The 22,660-nt window shown below is 31.8% G+C and overlaps 1 protein-coding gene across 1 annotated transcript; it reads left to right on the top strand.

Moving 5' to 3' along the window:
• The first annotated feature begins 18,293 nt into the window (after window positions 1–18,293).
• LOC107945733 (uncharacterized) lies at window positions 18,294–19,343 on the top strand. The gene is made up of 2 exons (XM_016879836.2): window positions 18,294–18,865; window positions 18,975–19,343. Exons 1-2 carry the CDS (start codon window positions 18,383–18,385, stop codon window positions 19,005–19,007), a joined length of 516 nt encoding a protein of 171 aa, XP_016735325.1. The 5' UTR covers window positions 18,294–18,382; the 3' UTR covers window positions 19,008–19,343.
• Window positions 19,344–22,660: the final 3,317 nt, after the last annotated feature.

Raw genomic sequence — 22,660 nt, forward strand, 5'->3', positions numbered from 1 at the left:
ATAAAAAGTGCCAACAAGACTAAATTAAAACAACCCAAAACGGCGGAAGGACCGAAAGGGTAAATAACCCGATTATCAAAAACACGCTGATCCTCCATGCGGGACGGGTTAACGCACGGGTCAAGGGTGAAATAACGTCGTTTTGGTGCCTGAGAGGCCAGCCCAAAACGGCGTTGTTTTGGATGCCTATTTGAATCAATTTTTTTGGAAAAAAAATCAATTAACTCCTTGTTTTAAAAAAAAACTTTAAAAACCTTTCAAACTATCTCCCCTTTTTCCATAACTCGGCCATGCTCCGGTCGCTATACCACCATGGTAGCCACCGGTCGCTAATTGCCGGCGACGGTGCCGCCATACATGGTGGCCAAAAAATCGAAAAAGGCTATTTTTTTGGCTTTTTGACTCCCCAAGTCCAAAAATGTCGTTTTTCATCGGAAACGACGAACCTCGGCCTCCCACGACGGTGCAAAATAAAAACAAGTAAGATTTTCCCCCCTTTTTTACTGTTTTCGTTTGTTCTTTTTAAAAAATATAAAAATAAAGAAATAATACGAAATGAAGAAAAATAAAAAGACCACCTTTAAAAGGTTTCTTTTTTCTTCTGTTTTTGATTGCTTCATTTTTTTACTCTCGTTTTCTACTGCCTCTACTGTCTGTCCTTGCAGGTATGGAGGTCGACGTGGCGGTACAGAGGCACGCGTGGGAAAGGTGCTGTGACAGCAGCTGAAAAGGGGGTAGGGTTAGGTTCTTTTTCTGAAAATTTTTAGATAGTGGGCCACTTGGGCCGTCTAGGGTTTTTTAGTGTTTGGGTTTGTAAATTAGGCTTTTAGGCTTAATGCATATTGGGCTGCATATGTGGTAAATGGACTGTGGGCTATTATTTTGGTTTATTTTGTGTTTTATAATTGTAATTTGGGCATAGGCCAAAATTGGCCTATTACAATAGGTGATTTTAAAATTTTTATTATTAGACTATTAAGTTCTATATATTACATTGCAAATAGGTATTATGTAATTGAATGTACCAAATGATATAGAGAATATAAGGAAACGAGCATGCTGGAATGAATGATAAATTGTTGAATTTATGATTGTTTGGTTGATTAGAGTTGTAAATATTAAGATACCTAGGGATGACCTAAGGTATTGTTTGATATACACCTAGAGCTAAAAAGCTAACCTTTATTTATCTATCCTTAGTACCTATTTTGAGCCAAAAGAAACTTCTTGATGAACCTCTATACAAAAAATGAACTAAAAACGAAAATGTGTGCTTACTCTTTTCTTTGGTCCTGAACTGGATGGTTATAGACGTCTGGCCATACATATTAAGGGTTAAGTAGATACATTACAGTGGTTTTGTAACAACAAGAGTGATAGGAAAGATTAGTAGAGTATAGTGATTATAGGTTAGCCTAAAAGTGCAAAAAAAAAATTCAAAAAGAAAATCTGACGAGCAAAAAAAGTACGTGAAAAGCAATAGCAATGGTGAGTGGGGTACTATGAAAAGGAAAGAAAAGTGACAAAGTCACAACTATAGAAAAACTCATTCATTGTTGCACAAAACTCGTGAGCTAGCCGTAGTTACTATATGATATTGAGATTTCCTATAAAGAGATAAAGGAAGGTGAGAGAAGGAGAAATAAGGCGATGAGCGGGAAAGGGTTACTAAGGGGGAGAATAGGGACAATATGATGTGTCAAAATATTTTCTTGCATGAAACTGTTTGATGCTTACCATTCTTGAAATCCATACCTATCCTAAACTTCAAAATGTTACAAGTCGAAAAGTCCTATGTGATATAGGTATATTTATTCACAATTCAAAATCATATTGAATAATTGCATTTATGATTGTTTGTATTTTGCTAGGATAATCAAATTACTTGTATAATTTATTGATGGATTCTTACATTTGAAACCCTTAATGCTTGTATGCTTTGTAATATACTGAACTTAGATGTTTGTAATCAAAAGTGGTAAGTCAGTTAAATATCATGCCAATGTTATGTGTGAATGTGAAATGCTTATTCATTTGCTCCAAAACTAACACTTGTACGATACTTGTTCAAGGGTCGTATTTTCATTTACTGTTTTTATTTTTTTCTTGAGGACAAGCAATGACTTAAGTGTGGGGGAGTTTGATTTGTCGTAATTTGGTGTAGTAGATTAAACTAGTTTTTTGCACTTTTAGGAGCTTGAACATAAGCATTTTAGCTAAGTTTTAATCATGTTTTCATAATTTTAGTTCAATTCAATAAAATGTGTAATTTGAGTCTTTTATTGACCTTAGGGGTCGAATAAGGCCTAAAGGTGAGCTAATATACTTTATGAGTGTGCAAGAGACCATTAGAATGTGTACTAAGTCGATACTATTCGCTATGTTGCAACACGGAGTATTGGATGTTGCAATATAGGGAACAAAATAGAAAATGCCAAGACTGCCTTTGGTGTCATGACATCCACCCCTGAAAATACCTTGAAGATGAGCATACTGCCCTCGATGTGCGACACAAGACCTGGTGTGTCACGACATCACCTCTATACGGGAAATAATTATGAGGCAGAGTTGTTTTGGTCCGCACATTCAAATGTTAAGCACAAGGACGATAGCTGACATAGGGTTAAATACGACGACCACTATAAAGTCTATAAATAGGCTCATTTAGCACATGTTATAGACGACTTTCATATTGTAGAATTTTCTCTTTAGATTTAGCCTTTAATCTTTCCCTTTTCTTAGGTTTTAGATTTTATTTCAGTTCTTATTATTTACTTTTGTAGGGAGATCAGATTTGTGAAACACAATCAAACTCTGTGAGGATTCTATGATCAATTTTAAATACAAACCAGGCTTCATCTCAAACTTTACACTCTTTAATTATTCTTCATGTCTATTCTTTCTATCAAATTTATATTGTTTATTAGATCCATGAGGAACTAATCCTCTTGTGGGGGATTAGCGAGTGGAGGTATGATTAATTAACTTTTTTGCAGGGGTTTCTTAGCGGATCAGCTGTTCAGGAAAATAAGAACCTAAACCCTAAGCCTAACAACCTTAGGAAGTCATTAAGGTGGGAATTAACCCAAATTTGGTATGGCCTATCCATGAACACCTTAAACCTGAACCGGTCTGGACTGTGAGGTCAAGAGATAAGTAGTTCTTGTCAACTCATTATTCTAGTAAAAGATCGGAAGATCCTACTGGGATATCGACTAGTTAATTGAACGGGAAAACCTGAAGTGACAGTTGATAATGACTACTGAAGCGAGCTAATCACCCATGACCAGATTTGATATATTCTACTATTTGATTTCTCGTATTTTATTTATATCTTTAATTTCTTTTATTATTAGTATAATTTACCAAAATTGTTCTTTTTATTCTTTGTAATATAATCCAATTAAAGTACTAATTAGATCCATTCATGTTTATACCATTGGAGTACGATCCTTGGAGTACTCATCTACTCCATTGTAACTATATTACAACCTGACCCGTACACTTATAGATACCATTTTTTATACCTGTTATGCAGGATTTCTATTCTAGATGTTGGTACATCCGGAGGCGATCAAGTACACTCATATTAAACCTGCAATTATTGTATATTGGTTGAAATGAATGAAATAGGTGATATCCAAAGCGACAAATTGGAAATAGTGTTGATAAGGGCATGGTTGATATCGAAATTTGATAAAATATTATTTTTACTATAACTATAATGAAACGTCTCTACATATTACATTGAAGAGGGATGAGTTAATGCTAGTCTCATACACATAACAGGTTTATTTTGAAATGTGAAGCTTGGTAACTCCAAGTTACAAGTATACGGTAGACAGGTGCATATAGATATACATGTTTACTTAGGGTAGAATTTTTAATGCTAATATTACATACTTAAATTATAGAATTACCACTGAGTGTTGTACTCAGCGTACGGTTTGTCTTCTCCATACACATGTTAGATCTAATTCATAATTTCTGAGTTTCGACCTCAACATTCAATCCACAATCAGAGTTTTACCGGTGATTCTTTATTTCCAACCTTATTTATATTTGGCATGTACCTAATAGGTTAATTTTTGCGGCAATCAAATGATCTTCTAATTAAATGTTATATTTTATATTCTAGTAGAAATATATATAAGGTCAATATGCGTATGTACAAAAGTATATGCAAATTATAATTTTCATAGTTGATAAATGTGTGAGATATGTGTTGACGCCTATATTCAATTAATTTTATTATATATAAAATGTATCATTAAATTGTGATTTAATTATAGTTGCTCTGCAACGCATGTGACACACTATAGTTCAGACTCGACAATCGAGTCAGGTATAGGGTGTTACAATATTTGATTGAGCTTGGCAGGAAAATATCTTAAAGGCCTCTATACTTATGAAGATAATTGCACCTCATTTTGGTTGGCCAATTGGTGGGAATTCGAATTTAATTGATTTGTATCTTAGCAAGCCTAAAACTCTTATATATGATAAACTTGAATAGTTAGTAGTTAGGTGAGCTAGCACTTATATTTTATTCAAGTAAGGAACATGTTAAGAGTGCATTTTGTGCAAGTAAAACTTAAGTTATTACTCAATTTTACAGCTAAGCTTTTAGGGTAAGACTTAGTGGAGAGTGGTCTAGATTTTAATAGTGAGATTGCTACATAGTGAGTAGTAGGACTTAAATCATTACTTGTATATATTTAAGAATAGTGAATTAGTTCTCTTTAAGGGTGTGTAAAACTCGGTTCGATTTGAAAAAAGGGGAAATTTTTGAATTTTGAGTTAATCAGATCGAGTTATTCAATTTTTTCGAGTAAACTCAAATAAGTAATTGGAGTTTTCAGTTTGAGTCGAGTTGAATTTTATAATTCAAATAACTCGAATAGTTTGAATAGCAGATTGGTATAAATACCGCTTTGGTCCCTATCAATTTTGAAAATGAGCAAATTGGTCTCTCTCAACAAAAATTACAAAATAATTACAAAATAATTTTCAAAATTCAAAATATTTATAAAAATTCCAAAATTTATATTTTAAATAAATTATAAAAATTTAAATAAATTCTAAAGAATATATTAAGAAAGTTAAAATTTTAAAATTCTCTAAAATAGTAATTTTAGACCTAAATAAGTTAATTATTTATTTAAATTTATCATACTATAGTATTTTTTTCTTATTTTGCTTTGAAGTTTTTTTCAAATATATGTGGTTTCAAATTTATGTGCTCTAATATGAAATTAGTTATTAGTTATAATGTAATAAGATTTAATTTGACATATTTAATTTTTTATTTAACTCGAACAATTTCACTCAATTCGACTCGACTTGAATTTCATTTCACTTGACTCGATTCAGAAAAATATCAAATTGAGTTAAGATAATAAAATAAAACTCTTTAACTGGATTAACTCGAAAATTTTTTACTTGATTCAATTTAATCAAATGCTCACCCCAACTCTCTTGGCAAGATCCTGTGCACGTAAGAGGGATTCGAATTGCATAAGCAATTTTTTGGTTTTTTTCTTTTTTTTCCTTTTGGTTTGTTGTTCTTCACTTGTCAATTGATCTAACTGAACCAATATTTTGGAGTCATATATATATATATATATTATAATCTATTAAGACTAATAGAATGTTGATTCATACTTTTTTCACATGTGGACACGTCAAATGGATTAATTTTCTTCGGCTAATATTTTTTAAATAATTTTAAATCTTTTTTTCTACCAATTTAGTTTTACTTTGATTGTCATCGGCATTATTATGAGTATAAAAAGACATGAGTTTAAGTGCATTGAAATGTATCATCCTTATATTTAAGAGTTAGAAAAAAATTATCAATTAAAACTAAACTAAACTAAACTCGATAAAAGTTCCAATTTGAATGCATTGATAAATTAGTGACATAACCCCATTTGACTGAATCGAAAATAGCAAAGAGCTTTCCCGAGTCATGTGAGTCAGAATCATGAGAAAACCAGACCAGTCTTGTTTGTTTTTTTCTTTCTTTTCCTCCCCCACATGTCCTACAATTGACCGCCTAATTTAAAAACTAAAGAAATACCTCCAAAATCCAAATGAATGTGTGCTTGCCCTTTGCTAGATTTAATTAGATTCTCAACATCTATGTAGTGTTGTTGTGTGAATAGAACAAACAACTGTTTATTAATTTCGATAGGTGAGGAATTCATAGCAACAACTCTTTGAAGAGACAATTTTATTTATTTATTTATTTATTGGTAGATATTGGGAATTAGATTTCAATTCTATCAGCTAAGCTGTGGGGGTCTTATTCATGAATTCATACTAAAATGCGAATGTACTTTTGGGTACTCTAAAATCTACTTCTCAACTGACTTTCCATGTTCACAGCTGGGAAAAGGTTGTAAATATATAAAAGCTGATGTGTATATATAAAGAAGAAATGAAGATAATCCCCAATGACTCATGATTTGCTATTGTCATGTAGTTCAAGACAAAGAGCATAATGTTAGGAAGACAAAGAGTTCTGCACGTGACCACGTGATGTACCAAAATACAAGATTTATTTTTATTTTTTTTGTTGTTTCATGAACGAAATTCCGGGTTTTAGCTTCGTTTGTGTCTTTAGTATTATTTATGCATGCTTTGTTATTTTTCTCTTTTTTTTTTCTAGTTTGATTTTACGTTAGTTGGTTACAAGTGATCGTTTCGCGTATTTCTGTGATTTAGGTTAGGTGCCTACGAGCTCGGAAGGTAGTGTCGCGAGTCATCGAGGATGGAAGGAGCATCTTCAAAGAAGGCTCAAACAAGGACGATTGGGTAGCAGCCTCACAACCCAGCGCCACGGTGCTGACCCAATGCAACAGTTGGTGCCCTAGCCCAGCATCTAGTGCCTCGAGCCTCGTGTCGCGGCATTGTTTCACCAAGCCGCACGTGCTACTATTCATGCCTTGTGGGTCTGCTTGTTTTTAAACTGAGATGCAAAACTACTTTCGTATTTTTAAGTATTTAAGTCTAAGTAAATTTGGTAACCCTAATTTGAAGTAAATTAAAACTCCATAAATTCTATAAAAAGGATCTTACAAGAGAGACGAATTATTTTCGCTTTCAATTTTAATTCAATTTGTGTTTTATTTTCTTATGGATTGCTAAACTCTTCTTTTCTAGTTGAAGTAATATTCAAAGTTTGATTTCACTAGTTTGTGATATCTAAATGCTCTTAACCTTTTCTTTGTTCTTTGACATTTGCATGGCTGTTGGTTTAATTACAATTGTTCAAGTTTGTTAAATATATGGCCAATATTTGGTAACTTTGTCAATTAGGTAATTGGTAAATTGATTGATTTCTAATAATTGTGACGACTGCATAATAATTTATGTAGTGTAGGCATGCGATCTAGCTTAAATAAATTCTGGTTGTGCATTTGTTTGTTAGGATTGTGTTTCTTTCATTCTCAATGCTACGGATAAATTAAATTCCTAAGCGATTGTTATAAGATTATTTGTCAATAATAAGGAAAATAATTAATGACGATTGTCTTAATTATCGAGAAGGTAAGAAGAAATTAGGTTACTTAGCAATTGTTGGTAACTATAACCAATTTATTAAAGAAAATTGAAATCTCTCTTTGCATCAACAATCAAACCTTTGAATCAGAAAGAGAATTTACTTTGATTAGAAACTTCATCTCATTAAGTTTTTCAAAACTTTGATTATTGCTCTTTTTAGTTTTTTTCTAAATTCGGTTTTAATTTATAGTGTTCTTTAAACAAAATCCCCTTCTTTATTTTATTTGTTTTAGTCAAAGGAATAAAATTTGAACTGATCTCGGTAGATTTGACCCTCCTCGTTGCTTCTCCTAATTATGTTTTCAAGTTGTACAAAATAAGAGATTGTAAATTTATCTATGCTACAATTTGCTTAATTTAGAGACCTTTTTTCTGTTGTAAGTTATGAAGTTGTGTTTACCACAAATATGCTTTATTGCTTTGTCTTTCATATACTTTGATAATAATAAAAACAAGGTTCGGATAACATGGACCTTAGTAATGACAACTAAACTCAATAAAAAAAGAAGATTACCTGTTATTGCTTAAGAGTATCAGAAGCCCTGAACCAGGATATTTAGGGAATAATTAAAAGCAAGGGCATCGCAAAAGGAACTGAAAAATGATCCATCATACAATACAAGTACAAAATCTGAATCAAGAGGGGAAAAACAAGAACCCCAGATCACGTGGTCCTTTTGATCCCTCGGTATCGCCAGCTCATTCACTGATAATTGTACTTACAAGTCAAAGCAGGGTCAAGGGAGAACGAAGCAACTGAAACTCTTCTCTCTTTTTCTTCTTTTAAATAATAAAATGTTATTATTTGTTTTGCATGGTCAGAAGAAGGTTTAAATAAAAAATACATTAATATGTTTATAAAAATAATAGAACTAATCGCAATTATCTAACCATCTAACGAAAGGAGTTAATATGTTTAAAATATTAATTAAAAATTAAAAAAAAAGTGCTTGAAGCATCATGAAATAAAAAAGTACAAATGTGAGTAATAGAGGGATTAAACTCAAGACTTATGAATGTAATTGCAACTATTTAACCATCTAATCAAAAAGCTAATATGTTAAAAAAATTAATTAATATTTTAAAAGGCTTGAAGTAACATGAAATTAAAAATAAAAGAAGTACAAATATGAGTAAGAGAGAAATCAAACTTAAAGACACTACACCAGAACAGGTTTTTAGCGGCGTTTTTTTAGGCCTTTAGCGGCGCTTTTTTGCGCCACTAAAGATGTTTGCGGCGCTTGTGAAGGCGCCGCAAAAAATGCCGCTAACGACAACGTCGCTAACTTTTGCAGCGTTTACAGAAAAAAACGCCGCTAAAGATCATGTTCTTTAACGGCGTTTAAAAAAAGACGCGCTAAAGACCATGTTCTTTAGCGGCGTTTTTTGTAAAACGCCGCTAAAGAACATGGTCTTTAGCAACGCTTAAAAAAAAAGACGCCGCTAAAGATCATGTTCTTTAGCGATGGTTTCAAAAAATCGCCGCTAAAGATCATGTTCTTTAGCGGCGCTTTCATCACGAACGCCGCGAAAAGTAATGTTCTTTAGCGGCGCTTTTATAAAAAACGCCACTAATTTTGGGATTTTTGTAAAATAAAATTTTCCATTTTATCAGCCCTCCTGTAACAAAAAATCAAAAACAACCAGATCTAAACTAGCCAAAAACAATAAAATTATATAATATTTCAAATTAAACGAATAAAATAATATTATTATCAATAAATAAAAGTGAATTCATACTTTTCTTTATAAAAATGTTAAAAGTTAAAATGATAAAAATATTTATGCAATACACTATGACGGCGGAAGTTGCGACTGCTAAAACATCTTCATCATAATCTGAACTGCTTTTGAAGTTCGTTGTACTTTTTGCTCTGCTCTGCTTCTCTCGATGCCGCATCTGCTTTAAGTTGTAGCTGGAGTTCTTCATATTTCTTTTGAACCTCTGTTTCTCTCACTGCTTCTCTCGCTACAGCCTCTGCTTCTCTCGTTGCCGCCTCTGCTTTAAGTTGTAGCTGAAGTTCTTCATATTTCCTTTGAACCTCAGATGTGGTCGCTTGCATCTCAGCCATCTGGTCTTTTAACCTCTGAACTTCAGCTTGAGCCTGACTCCCCGAAGCCATGTATTGCTGTGAGCTGGATCCAAAATATTGGGTTGGACTAACAAAAGATCCTTGAAATCGAACCCGACCATACCTTTCAGGACCCAAAACTTCAATAATAATCCGGTTATCAATGTCTTCTAGATGAACAGAACTATCACTAGAAGCAATCGCTTCGTACTCTGCCTTTTTATCCTTTAGTTTTTCCTAATAAATAAATCGCATAATTAGGAACGCAATATATATTAAAAAAACAAATGCAACATAACAATAGTCGCATTACAAGCAATGAATTAAACCATTAGAAAATAAACACTATAAATAACTAAAACAAGTCAAATCGTATTAAGTAAACGTGCCATAATTTCACCAGCTTCAGGAGTCATAGCAGATCCATCTTTCTTCCTATGTGTAATTTCAAAAAGTTGAAGGCGTCCAACTTTTTGACCGGACGACCGTTCCTACAATATAGTAGTAAAAATATTATTTAATAAAAAGTCAGCTACACATGCAAAACTTCTCGACCCGGCTGTGTGAGTGAATTTTTGTTTCTGCCTGCTACTTTTTCCAACTCGTTCACGATCCTACGTTATGAAATTTTTAGTACGTAAATAGTAAATACTATAAACCAAAATAATTACAATAGTTTGGAAGTACGTCATACCTCGGCTTTCTTCGAATGCCAAAATCTAACCGCATCTTCCCATTGGTACCTCAGCATACCCGGCAGGACATTTTGCAATTTCTCATCGAGGGTTGTTTTTGTCTTATAATAACATTTCTTCAAAGTACTTTTATGGTCTCTCCATCTTTTTCCCAATGTCTTCTCTACAAAAAACACAAGTTAATAAAGTAAATATAAATGAAACTATTTCCCAAGCATTATAGATGACATTAACATTTTGTTACCTTAATATTATCGAGGGCTTGGTTTTTGTTGCTATTGGGCATTTGATGCCATGACTCATAGTTGATAGGCAACATATTCGCATTGCGTGCTAAAATGCCCGTGTATCCTGCTAAAAGTCGAGCTTCTGATCCAACAAGTTGACCAAAACTGTTTCTGCATACCTTGACATGCTCGACTGGATCTAACTCGTATAAATCTGTAAGTGGCGTACGTCCTCGACCTCTGCGCGTCCCACCATTCTATAACGTAAACCCTAAAATAAAATAAAAATTTTGCAGCGCCACTAAAGTTCCCAACAGGCCTAACCTGATCCCAAATCTCTAAACCCTAAATCACTAACTCTTAACTTCTAACACTTAACCCCAAACCACTAACCCCTAACTACTAACCATAAACCTTATTTAATATACAAATTAAAAATATAATTAATCAAAACCCTAAATCCTAACCCGAATCCCTAACCCCTAACCCTTAAACCTTATTTCATAAAAAATAAAACACACTAATTAATCTAAACCCTAAATCCTAACCTAACACCGAATCCAAAAACCTTAAATCCCTAACTCTTAATCTCTAACCCCTAAATTACAACCCCTAAACAAGAATCCCTAATCCCTAATCCCTAATTCCATAATCTATACGTTAAAATTGTAACTCTTAAATCGGCCTTAAATCCTAAATTAACCATATACCCTAAACCATATATATTAAACCCTAAACTATAATGATAATTAATTAAATATTTTATGTTTAATACTATCATATCTTTTACAATTATATATGAAATTATTTAATATATAAATTAAAAATCAATCAGTCATGTACCTAAAAATTTTTAAAATTATTTTAAATAATACTATTTTAATTTTTCCATTTTAACAAATATTCAATTAAAAATAAATTGAATTTTAATTAATATAAATAAACAAATTAAATAGTAAATAACAGATAAAAGGTTTTGCGGCGCTTTTTAAAAACGCCGCTAAAGCCCTAAAAGTTTAGAAAACGACGCCATTGGGCTTAGGTTTTTTGCGACGCTTCAACAAAAACGCCGCTAAAGCCCTAAGCATTAGCGGCGCATTCTTAAAACGCCGCTAAAGTCCACGAATTGTCAGAAAATAGTGTAGCTGGGCTTAGTTTTTGTTGCGGCGCTTTCTCAAAAACGCCACTAAAGCCCTGAGCATTAGCGGCGCTTGCGTAAAAACGCCACTAAATCCCCGAAAGCTCAAAAAACGGCATCGTTGGGCTTTGGTTTTTTTGTGGCGCTTTCTCAAAAACGCTGCTAAAGCCCGAGCATTTGCGGCGCTTACTTAAAAACGCCACTAAATCCCCGAAAGCTCAGAAAACGGCGTCATTGGGCTTAGGTATTTTTTCGGCGCTTTCCCGAAAATGCCCCTAAAGCCCTGAGCATTAGCGGCGTTTACTAAAAAAGGCCACTAAATCCCCGAAAGCTCAGAAAACGGCGTCGTTGGGCTTTGGTTTTTTTGTGGCGCTTTCTCGAAAACGCCGCTAAATCACCGAAAGCTCGAAAAACGGCGTCGTTGGGCTTAGGTATTTTGTGGCGCTTTATGGAAACGCCGCTAATGCTTATTTTCAGCGGCGTTTTCCATGCTGCGCCGCTAGTAATCGATCTTTAGCGGCGTTTGTTATCCAACCGCCGCTAAAAGCCTGTTTTGGTGTAGTGAGACTCAAGGATATAATTGCAACTATCTAACTATCTAACTAAAGAACTCATATATTTAAAAAACTTGAAATAAAAAATATAAATATGAGTAGGAGGAGAATCGAACTCGAAACTCAAGTATATAAATATCAATATTTAACCATCTGACCAAAGCTAAAAGTACACATAAATAAAAGCATTTTCCTACCATAGACGCATTTTCTCAAAATTGACCTAATGCAGTAATTATAGTTAAAAATCAACATTCTCGAGTAATTCAGGTTTAAATAAAAAGAAATTATTATTTGAAGTTTGCAAAAAAGCGCAAAATCCTACCCCTTAAATAACACTGCTGTTTTATTGCATTCAATCCTTTTTCTCTTCTTCACCAAATCCCATTCATTTTATTTTTAATATATTTTTGTATTACGTATAGTATTTGCCAAATAATAACTAAGTTTAAAAATATAAAATAAAAAGAAAGTAGGAAAAAGGCTTTTTGGTTAGGTACATTGCTCATCACTGCGAGATGCTATTCTTGTGAAAATAAGATCCAATATTTGCACCCATAAATAAAAGACAGGTCCATTGAATGCTACCCAGTCCCAATTTACTTTTAGCCAGGGGATTATGTTGCGCAGTCTCACTATATTAGTAGTTGAAATTAATAAGTGTACCAGATAATAGGAGTGGAACCAATATGATTTTCATGGTCCCCTTAACATTTAAAATTACTTATAATTATTTTTCAATATTTAAATAAAAGGATAAAAGCGTTTCAATGTATTTAATGTTCTAAGAATCGAACAACTTAGGTTTAACTGATTTTCAATATTTTCTTCTTTTCCTTTTTAATAATATTTCTTTTACCTTTAAAAAATTTACTGTCACTCAATTTATGACACCAATGTTCAGTTGGTGAAATTACAATAGAATTTTTAAATTAAAAGGGTAATTAGGGGCTAAGTAAGTATTTTGAAATTTTTATTTTTTTTAAATTTATCCACAAATAACTACTCACCTAAACTTATCCATTACTTTGAAGTAACTACCCACTTAAAAGTTCAACATTTTAATTAAACTAATAAAAATAGACTAGCATTTTTCTTCAATTCCTTTTTAAAAAAAATTAATTATTTTAAATATGATTATTTTTTAAACAAAATTTTTATGTGTAAAATATTTGGTAAAAGTCCTCTCTAATTTTTCTCAATTTCGAAATTGAGTAAATTGATATCTTTAAAAAACTAGAGCAATTTAATCCTATCAATTTCGAAAATGAGCAATTAACATTAATGTATTCAGTCAATTGTACCTAATTTTGATTGGTATAACAACAAATTTAACACTTGATGTTTACATGTTTTTCAATTTAATCTAGATTCTTAAACAACCAACAAATTTAGCCTCAACATTTACACATTTACATAAGTGTTTCACGCTAAATTTTTTAAGTCACTACCAAATTGAAAGAATGTGAAAGTTTTGAGGGCTAAATTTATTATTATACCAATCAAAATTATGTACGATTGACAGAAAACATTAACGCCGTGATTAATTATCTTTAATTACTCACTTTGAAGTTGACAAATTAAATTATTCTGATTTTTTAAGAGAGACCAATTTACTTAATTTAGGAATTGAGAAGGACTAGAGTAATTTTTTACTTAAAATATTTATTTTTTTGACTTACATAAAAAGTGTGAGAAATTCTAGTAATAACTTTAAAGAATAACTTAAGGACATCTATTTAGTGTCATGTGTTATGCATGTAATTGTTGTTAGATTTTAATAGAATAAATTAATTTAATAATTTAAGTATAAATAGTACTAAAAAAGAATTTAAGGAAATTTTTTAAAACAATTTAAGGAAATTTTTTAAATTTGAATCCAAAATATAAATAAATAACTATTCTATTCTTTGACACATGTGCAAAGTTTTTTTTTTATTTTCAATTATAAATATAAATGGTTATATTTTAATTTTTTCCCTTTTATTTTATTTAAATTATATAAAAATATCAAATTTCAACATTGATTTTTATACTATGCTCGGATTTAAGATTTAATCTTCATGTTTTTTATTTTTACATAATTTGGTACTTCAATGTTATAATCTCATTAGTTATTTATATAAAAAGAAGTTCTAAACTATTTTGTTGACGCACATCTTTTTTCTTTTTTCCCTATAAGATAATAGTAAAATTACAATATTGATCTCCCTCTACTTTGCTAATATTTAGAATTTAGTCTATACTAATTATTTTAATAAATATATATTACAATTTTAATAAAAAATTATAATATAATTAAAACTATAATTAAAAAATTGAAGCTCAACAAAACATTCTACTATAAAATAAAAATTAAGGAAAAATTTAAAGTTAAATTCAAAATATAAACATATAAAAATAATAAACGGAATGTACCTAGGGTTCAACCAATTATTAAGTTATAAATGATAAAATGATGTAAATGAGTACATGAAATGTAATAGATTTTGAATGGTTAAGGCTTATATGGTTTGGAATGTGGAATTTAACATATGTATATGGTATTGTTAATATTTTGAGTTTTAATATAATGTATATTTGGTTAAATGGTAGGATAAATTAAGAGGGAATTAGAATTATAGTAATCTGTCGAGGAAGTCGCGACGTCAATCATTAGTATCGCGACGTCCTCTATTTGATGTTGCGACGTCACCTTGGTGAAGTTTAGAAATTTTACAATTTGGCCATTAGGTTAGGAAGCTAGCCTACTATCTTCAAGGTCGCGACACTGTGCTATGAAAGTCACGATTCTAGCTTGAGAAGTTTTGAAAACCTTGCAGATAGGTTCTAATTCAACCCTGAGATGGTAAATGAGCTTTTGTAAGTTTGTATATGATCCAAAAATGATCATATATCATGCTATATGCATGTAGTATCATATTTAAATGTCTAATAATTAAACTTGTGTAAAATTGATCGTTGTTGTTCCGACAACGAAAGTAGCATCTCATAGCTAAGACGCGATGACGAGGTTGGAGAAGGGATATTTACATGCAATGTCCCATGATAAAAAAGCACCCAAATCATATGTTTCACCATGGTATAGTAGGGAGAAATATGTTGCAAACTAAAGCTTCTACAACTTGTGAGGGGAAAAATGTTATGGCCTAGTAAGGATGATCCCACTTTACCCATTCATGTCAAAGTCATGCTTGGAAGACCTAAAAAGAATAGTAGACAATAAGGATGAACCAAAATAAAAATAAAAACTTGTGTTGCTAGCCCCTTACTCGCTGAAATTATGGCAATTAAGGAAGTTTGCTTGAAATGGAGTGGACTTGAAGACGTTGATTGTATCACAAACAGTGAGGATATTTAACTGTTAAGTTGAAGTGCTTACTTGTTTCAGTAATGTGTTCCAAGTTAGTGCTGATTTAATTGTACGTGGCAGGGTTTTTGTCATTGCCCCGGAGAAATCAATGAAGAGACAGTCAAGTGAGTAAGATCAGGTGTTGACATAGTCATCCTGTTGCTTATGATTTTTATTTTTATTTTTTTGTTGATGGCAAAGTAGTTGCGGATTCGCTATTTCGCGTTCAGCTATTTATGTTTCAGTTTGTTGTTTCAATTTTCTCCTTCCACTGGTTTTAGACTGTTGGGATGTGCTAGTGTTGGCATTTTGAGTCTTTTTTTACTCAGCTGTGTAATGTTTTGGTCTTTTCTTTTGGTTTGATATAGTTGCGTTTAGGGGTGCAAAATTCGGGTAAAACCGAAAAAATTCGGTTAACCGACCGAATTCGGTTAATCGGTCGGTTAACCGAATTTTTTCGGTCAGGGGTCAGTTAATTATTTTTTAATTTTTCGGTTAACGGTTAATTCGGTTCGAAACCGGTCGGTTAACCGAATTTTTTCAGTTTAACCGAAAAAATTAATAAATAAAATTATAATATATAAATGGGCCCACTATTCACCTAAACCCAATCCAAACCCAAGTATTCAACCCAACCCAATTACCCAACTCAATCCAATCATAAAAAATTACAAATAATTTAATAAATAAAAATAAAATTCTAAAACTAAAAATAAAAATAAAGTCTAAAAGTCTAAAAAAAATTTAATTATGTAGTGATTCAATTCGGATAATTCGGGTAATTCGGATAATTCGGATAATTCAGTTAATTCGGTTAATTTTTAACCAAAAATAAAAAAAACATATAATTTTCGGTTAATTCGGTTAACCAACCGAATTAACCGAAAAAATTTTGGTTCGGTTAACGGTTAAAGATTTTGAAAGGTCGATTAATTCGGTTAATGTTATTTCGGGTCGGTTAACCGAATGAACACCCCTAGTTGCGTTTTGACTTATGTGCTTTTTATTTATATTTTTGGGACTTTTTAAGGTTTTTTCTATCGTTAATAAATTCTTTCAAAAAAATATTATTTAATTTAATTTAAATAAAATAATAAAATTACATATTTATACAACATAGCTTCATTAGTTTAAAAAATTTAAAGGGTATTTATGTTGTATATATTACATAGATATAAATGATATATATATACTAGTTTCTTTTCCCATGCTATACATAAAATTGATTGTATCTATCAATTAAAATTTATTACAAAATTTATAAAGTGTTTAGAAATATTATGCTTGAGAAAGTAAAAATAAAATAATATAAATTTTTAATTTTTAGAATCATTATACTTTCTATTATGATGAATATATGTTAAGAATAAAATAAATTAATGTTTACAATAAACTTGAATTAATTAAATACATTCAAAGCCAAACAAAAGTAAAAAAATTAAAGCGAAAAAAAAGTTCATAATTTATAAAAGTATAATGTTAATTTAAAATTAATAAATTTTGATAGTAAAAAATTTAAATGTACATTAACAAATACTAATGTTGTTCATTTATGGATTCTAAAATGTTTTATAATAATACTTAATTTGTTTTTGTATAATTAAAAATATATAATTTTGAATAATGTTATGTAAATGTTATATTTTGGTAGAATAAATTAAAATAATATTAACATTTATTATTTATTCTAATTACGATTCTTTAACATTATGTATTAAAAAAGTAATTAATTAAGTTATTTAAAATTACAAAAAGTTGTTTTTAATGCATTGCTTAAATTTTAATTTAATTTACATGTGATATATGGAAATAAATATAATTTTTAACATATATTAGTTAAATTTTTAATGTTTAGTTAAAATTAAAAATAATTTTTTTTAAAAATATTTATTATTTAAACATTTAAATATGGTAATATGAATTTTCAATTAATTAATTGAATTTATTTGTTGAGCCCTAAGATCATAGAGAGTAAAATGTTTATGTTAATTTCATAAAAGTAAAATTTTATTAAAAAAGAAAAAGAAAAAAATCATAAGTAATTGAAAATATATAGGGAGTATTGGAGATAATATTATTAAATTATTTTTAAATTAAGAAAAATTATAAAACTATAGGACTAAATTAATAAATAGAAAAAACAAAAACCTTATCAAAATAATAAAAAAAAGTTGAAAATAACTTTATTTTTTTTAGGGATAACCTTTTTCTGTATCTTATATATAATTAAAATTGTATCACGTATGAGTATTTAATATTTTAACTATGCCACTAACTTTACAGTGGGAAAGAATTCACAGGGGTGGAATGACTAAGGACTGTTTCTCGGAATCTTCATTTGAGAGTTTTTCCAAGTCCTTAAGAAAAATGAGGCATAATGAGATTGGTTCAAGAAAAGAGGAGTGTTTATCTATTTATTATTTTTATCGATTATTGTACAACTTTGGAGGAAAAGAAAGCTTCTTAGTAACATCTCCTATGTCCAGACGAAAACAAAAAAATAGCATATAAATAATACTTGAGGGATTCTGTTTCTGTCTTCCAAATTGCTCATCATGTCATGACAAAAAGCATCACATCATGGACATGACATGCATGGATTCAAAAGATAAACACATAACATCAACTCATCAAGCTCCCGCCCCCCCCCCTACTTCCTTAGATAATAAATACAAACATCTACTTCGTAAGTTGTAATAGTGTAAGAGTGTCCCTATAGAATTTATTAGGGTTCCTTGGTTTCTTTTCCTTCCTTTTTCCATGTTTTAAAAGCTCATGGCATGCTTGGAAATGTATAATGACTCCGAGCACAAAAGTCATCACCACTGCGCCCCAATGAGCCCAAGAATATCTTTCTCAAATGACTTTGTGGAGACTCAGCAGATTACGAGACAAGAGAGGAGCTCAAGGGAGGCTCCAGTCTCCTCAGACTTTGAATTCTCAGTCTCAAACTACTCCATGATGAGTGCTGATGAGCTTTTCTATAAGGGTAAGCTTTTGCCATTTAAAGATACTTGTAACAATCATATGCAAAGGACTTTGAGAGAAGAACTTCTTGTTGAGGATGATGATAATGATAATGTGACACTCAGCCCTTCCAAGGGTTCCACAAGGTGGAAGGGATTTCTAAGTCTCAAGAGAACCCACATTGGATCCAAAAAAGCTAACAAGAGTGAAGGGTCCGTGGAGCGATTGGGTAACAATACTAAAAGATCTGGTTTTGTTCACGAGGACACCCGTGTTAACAAGACTTCACAGGTGAGAGAGAGAAATAAAACAACTCTTTTCTTTATCTTTTCCCTTTATTAAGCTAACTATATGAAGGTTTGTTTGTTTAATCTAATTTCATCAATGTTATTTGTTGCAGGACCTTTTGAGTGAAGGAGGGTCAAGCTTCTGATATGTGGACTTTTGAGTATAGTTGCACTTTTTGAAAGGTATAACTTGTAGAGATAAGGAGCATTTTTTTTTAAAGAAAAAAAGAAAAGAAAAAGGGAAGGCTGGGAATGACCTGAGGTTTGGATAAATTTGTAGGTCTTAAAACTTGTTCTAATGGGGGGTTTGTTTTAAATTTTTTTTCTTGTTTTTTTCTTCATTTGAGGTGTAGTCACAAGTGTTCCATTTATCTCCAAGGAGATGGGTATCTGGCTGTTTGTTTGTAAAAAATATTTGCAGCTCAAGAGAACTTGTTTCTGATGTTGAGCAATTCATAGATCTATCCTAGACCCTTTCGTCATGGTTTTTTTTTTTTTAACCTGGATCTACTCATGTAATTTCCATTGATGCCTATAAATTAATGCATGAAAAAAAGAGAAACAGGATCTGGGCACATGTTAGTAACTCTTACATAGGGAGGTGGGACGGCGGAAGAGGAGTGGAACGACTGGCAAGTGATCAGCAATGAATGTGACAGCTAATGCACCACTGTTCTACATATTGTTTATTACTTGCTTAAGGAAATGAGTGCTAGCTTTTAGGCTGATTTAGGATTCAAAAGTGGTTGAGGATTCAAGTTACTTTCTAAACTTTCATTAAACCATAAACTAAATGCGTGAAAATTAATTTACAAAAAATGTGGCAAGCAGGCACTTGCCTCGTAGTGTTCCTGTCTGTCGGGTCTGATCACAGTTTCACCAAGTAATGAAACCTCATTCAAGAGAGAGCAAGCGGTATGGTAGCATCAATCCTCCACCAATGTCACATAATCATCCAAGGAATTGGGGAAAAACAAAACTGGTAAAAAAAACACAACAATCAATGAAACCTGAGTGAGAGAGACAACTAATCTCACTACAGTCTACAGATTTCCTACTACCTACTAATCTCCTGTCGACATCTTTGAAACAAACTAGGGTTGCCATTTTGCTAGAGTCGCTGACATAATGCATGTACATATGTATATGAACCAGTGGTACATCAAATCTGAGCTCATTTGTTTCTGCCTTATATTGCAAAGTCTCAATTTCAACTCGGCTAAGTTTTGCTTCAAAAATTCATTATTATCTCATCCTCTTGCTGGCTGCCTAATGATCTTTAGGCCAGACATCTTATTCTTCTTTTGAACGGAAACTAGTGGAAGAGATTTTGGACATTTCCTCTTTGTAGTTGTACAGCTCCTTCACCAGTTTCTGCTTCTTCTTCTTTTTCCAGAAATTAAGTTATAATGCAAACCTTCTGACATGAAAGCATGATCTTTAAGATACCAAACAAGGACACCACTCAACTTGCCACCATCACCTTGTTTTGTATGAACATCCAACTTTAGGAGTCTAGGGGCCCATCCTGTTCACTCAAATCCTTTGCCCTTATAATGTAATATATATCTTAACACCTTTGCAGAAATGATAATATCCATCATGGACAAATAATAACATTTAACAGATCCAAAATTAAGTTTCATATTTCATGTGCTAAGCTATAAATTATCTAACAAGGTTTATGCAATCGCTAAAGAGAGAAATAGACAAATGACAACATTTAACAATATCATAATGACCTCAAGTGAACAATCCTCAAGTAGTCTCAGACAAGACAAGATAAATCATAAACTAACAACTTAGTTATACTAGGACAAAACCATAGAAGTTGAACTTGTCATTTCTTAACTCTAATTAACATCGGAGCACTTGTGCTTAAGCTTCATAGGCATAATACACGCATGATCATGGAAAACTTTATTATACATCAGGAGAAGGAGATATTGTCGCATTTAGCAACACTCTCAACATGTGACAATGTTTCATTCTTTTCATACAAGTATAGTCAATAGAATAAATTGCATAAGGAGCCACTTCTCTTGCACCTAGATCATTAAATTTCTTCGTCTGATCAGTTGATATGACATGCTGAGTTTCAATGTCCCTTTTTCTTGAGAGGAAAAGGGCCAAATTCTAGACATGGTTCGTCATTTATGTTTCAGAAAGGGACATGCATCTACAATGTTTGACATTCTAGCCAATCCCACACTGCAGTGAACCCACTTCCTGATAGTACAATCACCTATATATTCCTTTAGCAGCAACATACTTCTACCCTTCATTGGTTTTTGTATGATGTGTCTAGGGGATGAAGCAAAAACTCTTATTTGGATGTAAATTAGTTTATTTTTACGTAGTAAATCTATTTCTCCTGACTACTATCAAAATGTCCCAACAAACTAATAAAATAAAATAGATGATGATAACAACCATATATGACCCATGAAGATCTTATGAACTTTCTACAAATATCAACATGACAGGTAAGTGGTAAAGAGTCCTCTCCTGAAATGGATGGCATTTCTACCCTCTCCCTTTCAATCCTTATTTTCTTGCATTGTGTGTGTTAGTTCCTCGTCTTTTCTTTTGGTCAATTGCGATCTTTGCATTCTCGGTTGTCATTGTGCATCCTCTGGTCTAGGAATAGGCGGTTGGGAAAATGACCTAGCTTGTTAGAACAAACGGTGAATGAGCATAACTATGTTGAGTCCCATACACGATAGGGTAACGAGTGGACTCTCCATCAGTGCCTGAAACATAGACAACTTATACGTCATTGTAGATATCATTGTCGTTGAAAAAGTAGATGACATGGGTGTCTAATTCATCGGGGATGGATGTCTAAAAGTCCAACCTGACATTGGACTAGAAGTAGAAAAATATGGTGTAACATATGGTGTTTATGTGAAAATGATAGTGTTAGAATACACATAAGAACAAGACGATACATATTGAATGGTGGGTGGTTTATGCATCGGTGCTGCGGCCTTTGGTGCTAGTTCTGGCATGGGTGCTGTGTAACACCCCTTACCCGAGACCGCTGCCGGAGTCGAGGACGAGGCGTTACTTAACTTAACTTACTAGTTCGGAGCATAAAAAATTTGCTTTTAAAAAAATTTAATTCATTCACGTTCAGTCAATATATCCCTAAAAAGAACCCTCGAGACCCTACAACATGCAACGAAAATGGTTCGAGTCCAAACAGGGAACATTAAAATTTTTTTGAATACTTAAACAAATCAAAACAATTTATTTCACTATACACAATAAAATTGTCCACCTGCGTAACAGTCAATAACTCGAGTTATGAAACTTGAAATTTAGATCCGTAAATTTTTCCTGAAACTAGACTCATATATCTTCTTACCATAAAATTTCCAGAATTTGTGGTTTAGCCAAATAGTACAGTTTATTCGTTAAAATTTCCCCTATTTCACTATTCAACAGCTTTGACCCCTCTTCACTAAAAATCAATTATCTCATTTTACGGGCTTCATATGATGCTTCCTCTTGTTTCTATTAAAAATAAACTCACTAAAGAATCTAAACATATAAATTATGACTCATAATTTTTTCTATAAAATTTTTAATGATTTTCTAAATTCAGAATAGTGAACTTCAGAAACCATTCTGACCCTATCTCACTAAAATTCAAATATTACAAAATATAAAATTTCTTTGCCTAGATCGTTTCTTTCATGTGAAAATAGACTCGATAGTATTTAATTCTATATCTCATTCACTCTCTAATTTCATTTCTACTATCCTTGGTGATTTTTCAAAATCACGTCAATGC

The sequence above is a fragment of the Gossypium hirsutum genome, chromosome D12 (assembly GCF_007990345.1).
Source record: "Gossypium hirsutum isolate 1008001.06 chromosome D12, Gossypium_hirsutum_v2.1, whole genome shotgun sequence".
In the NCBI taxonomy this organism is placed as follows: Eukaryota; Viridiplantae; Streptophyta; class Magnoliopsida; order Malvales; family Malvaceae; genus Gossypium; species Gossypium hirsutum.

Excerpts from the sequence above, each read along its gene's own strand:
- LOC107945733 (XM_016879836.2), top strand. The coding sequence starts at position 18,383 with ATGGCATGCTTGGAAATGTATAATGACTCCGAGCACAAAAGTCATCAC. Across the intron at positions 18,866-18,974 it reads GTGTTAACAAGACTTCACAG|GACCTTTTGAGTGAAGGAGG; the intron begins GTGAGAGAGAGA and ends TATTTGTTGCAG.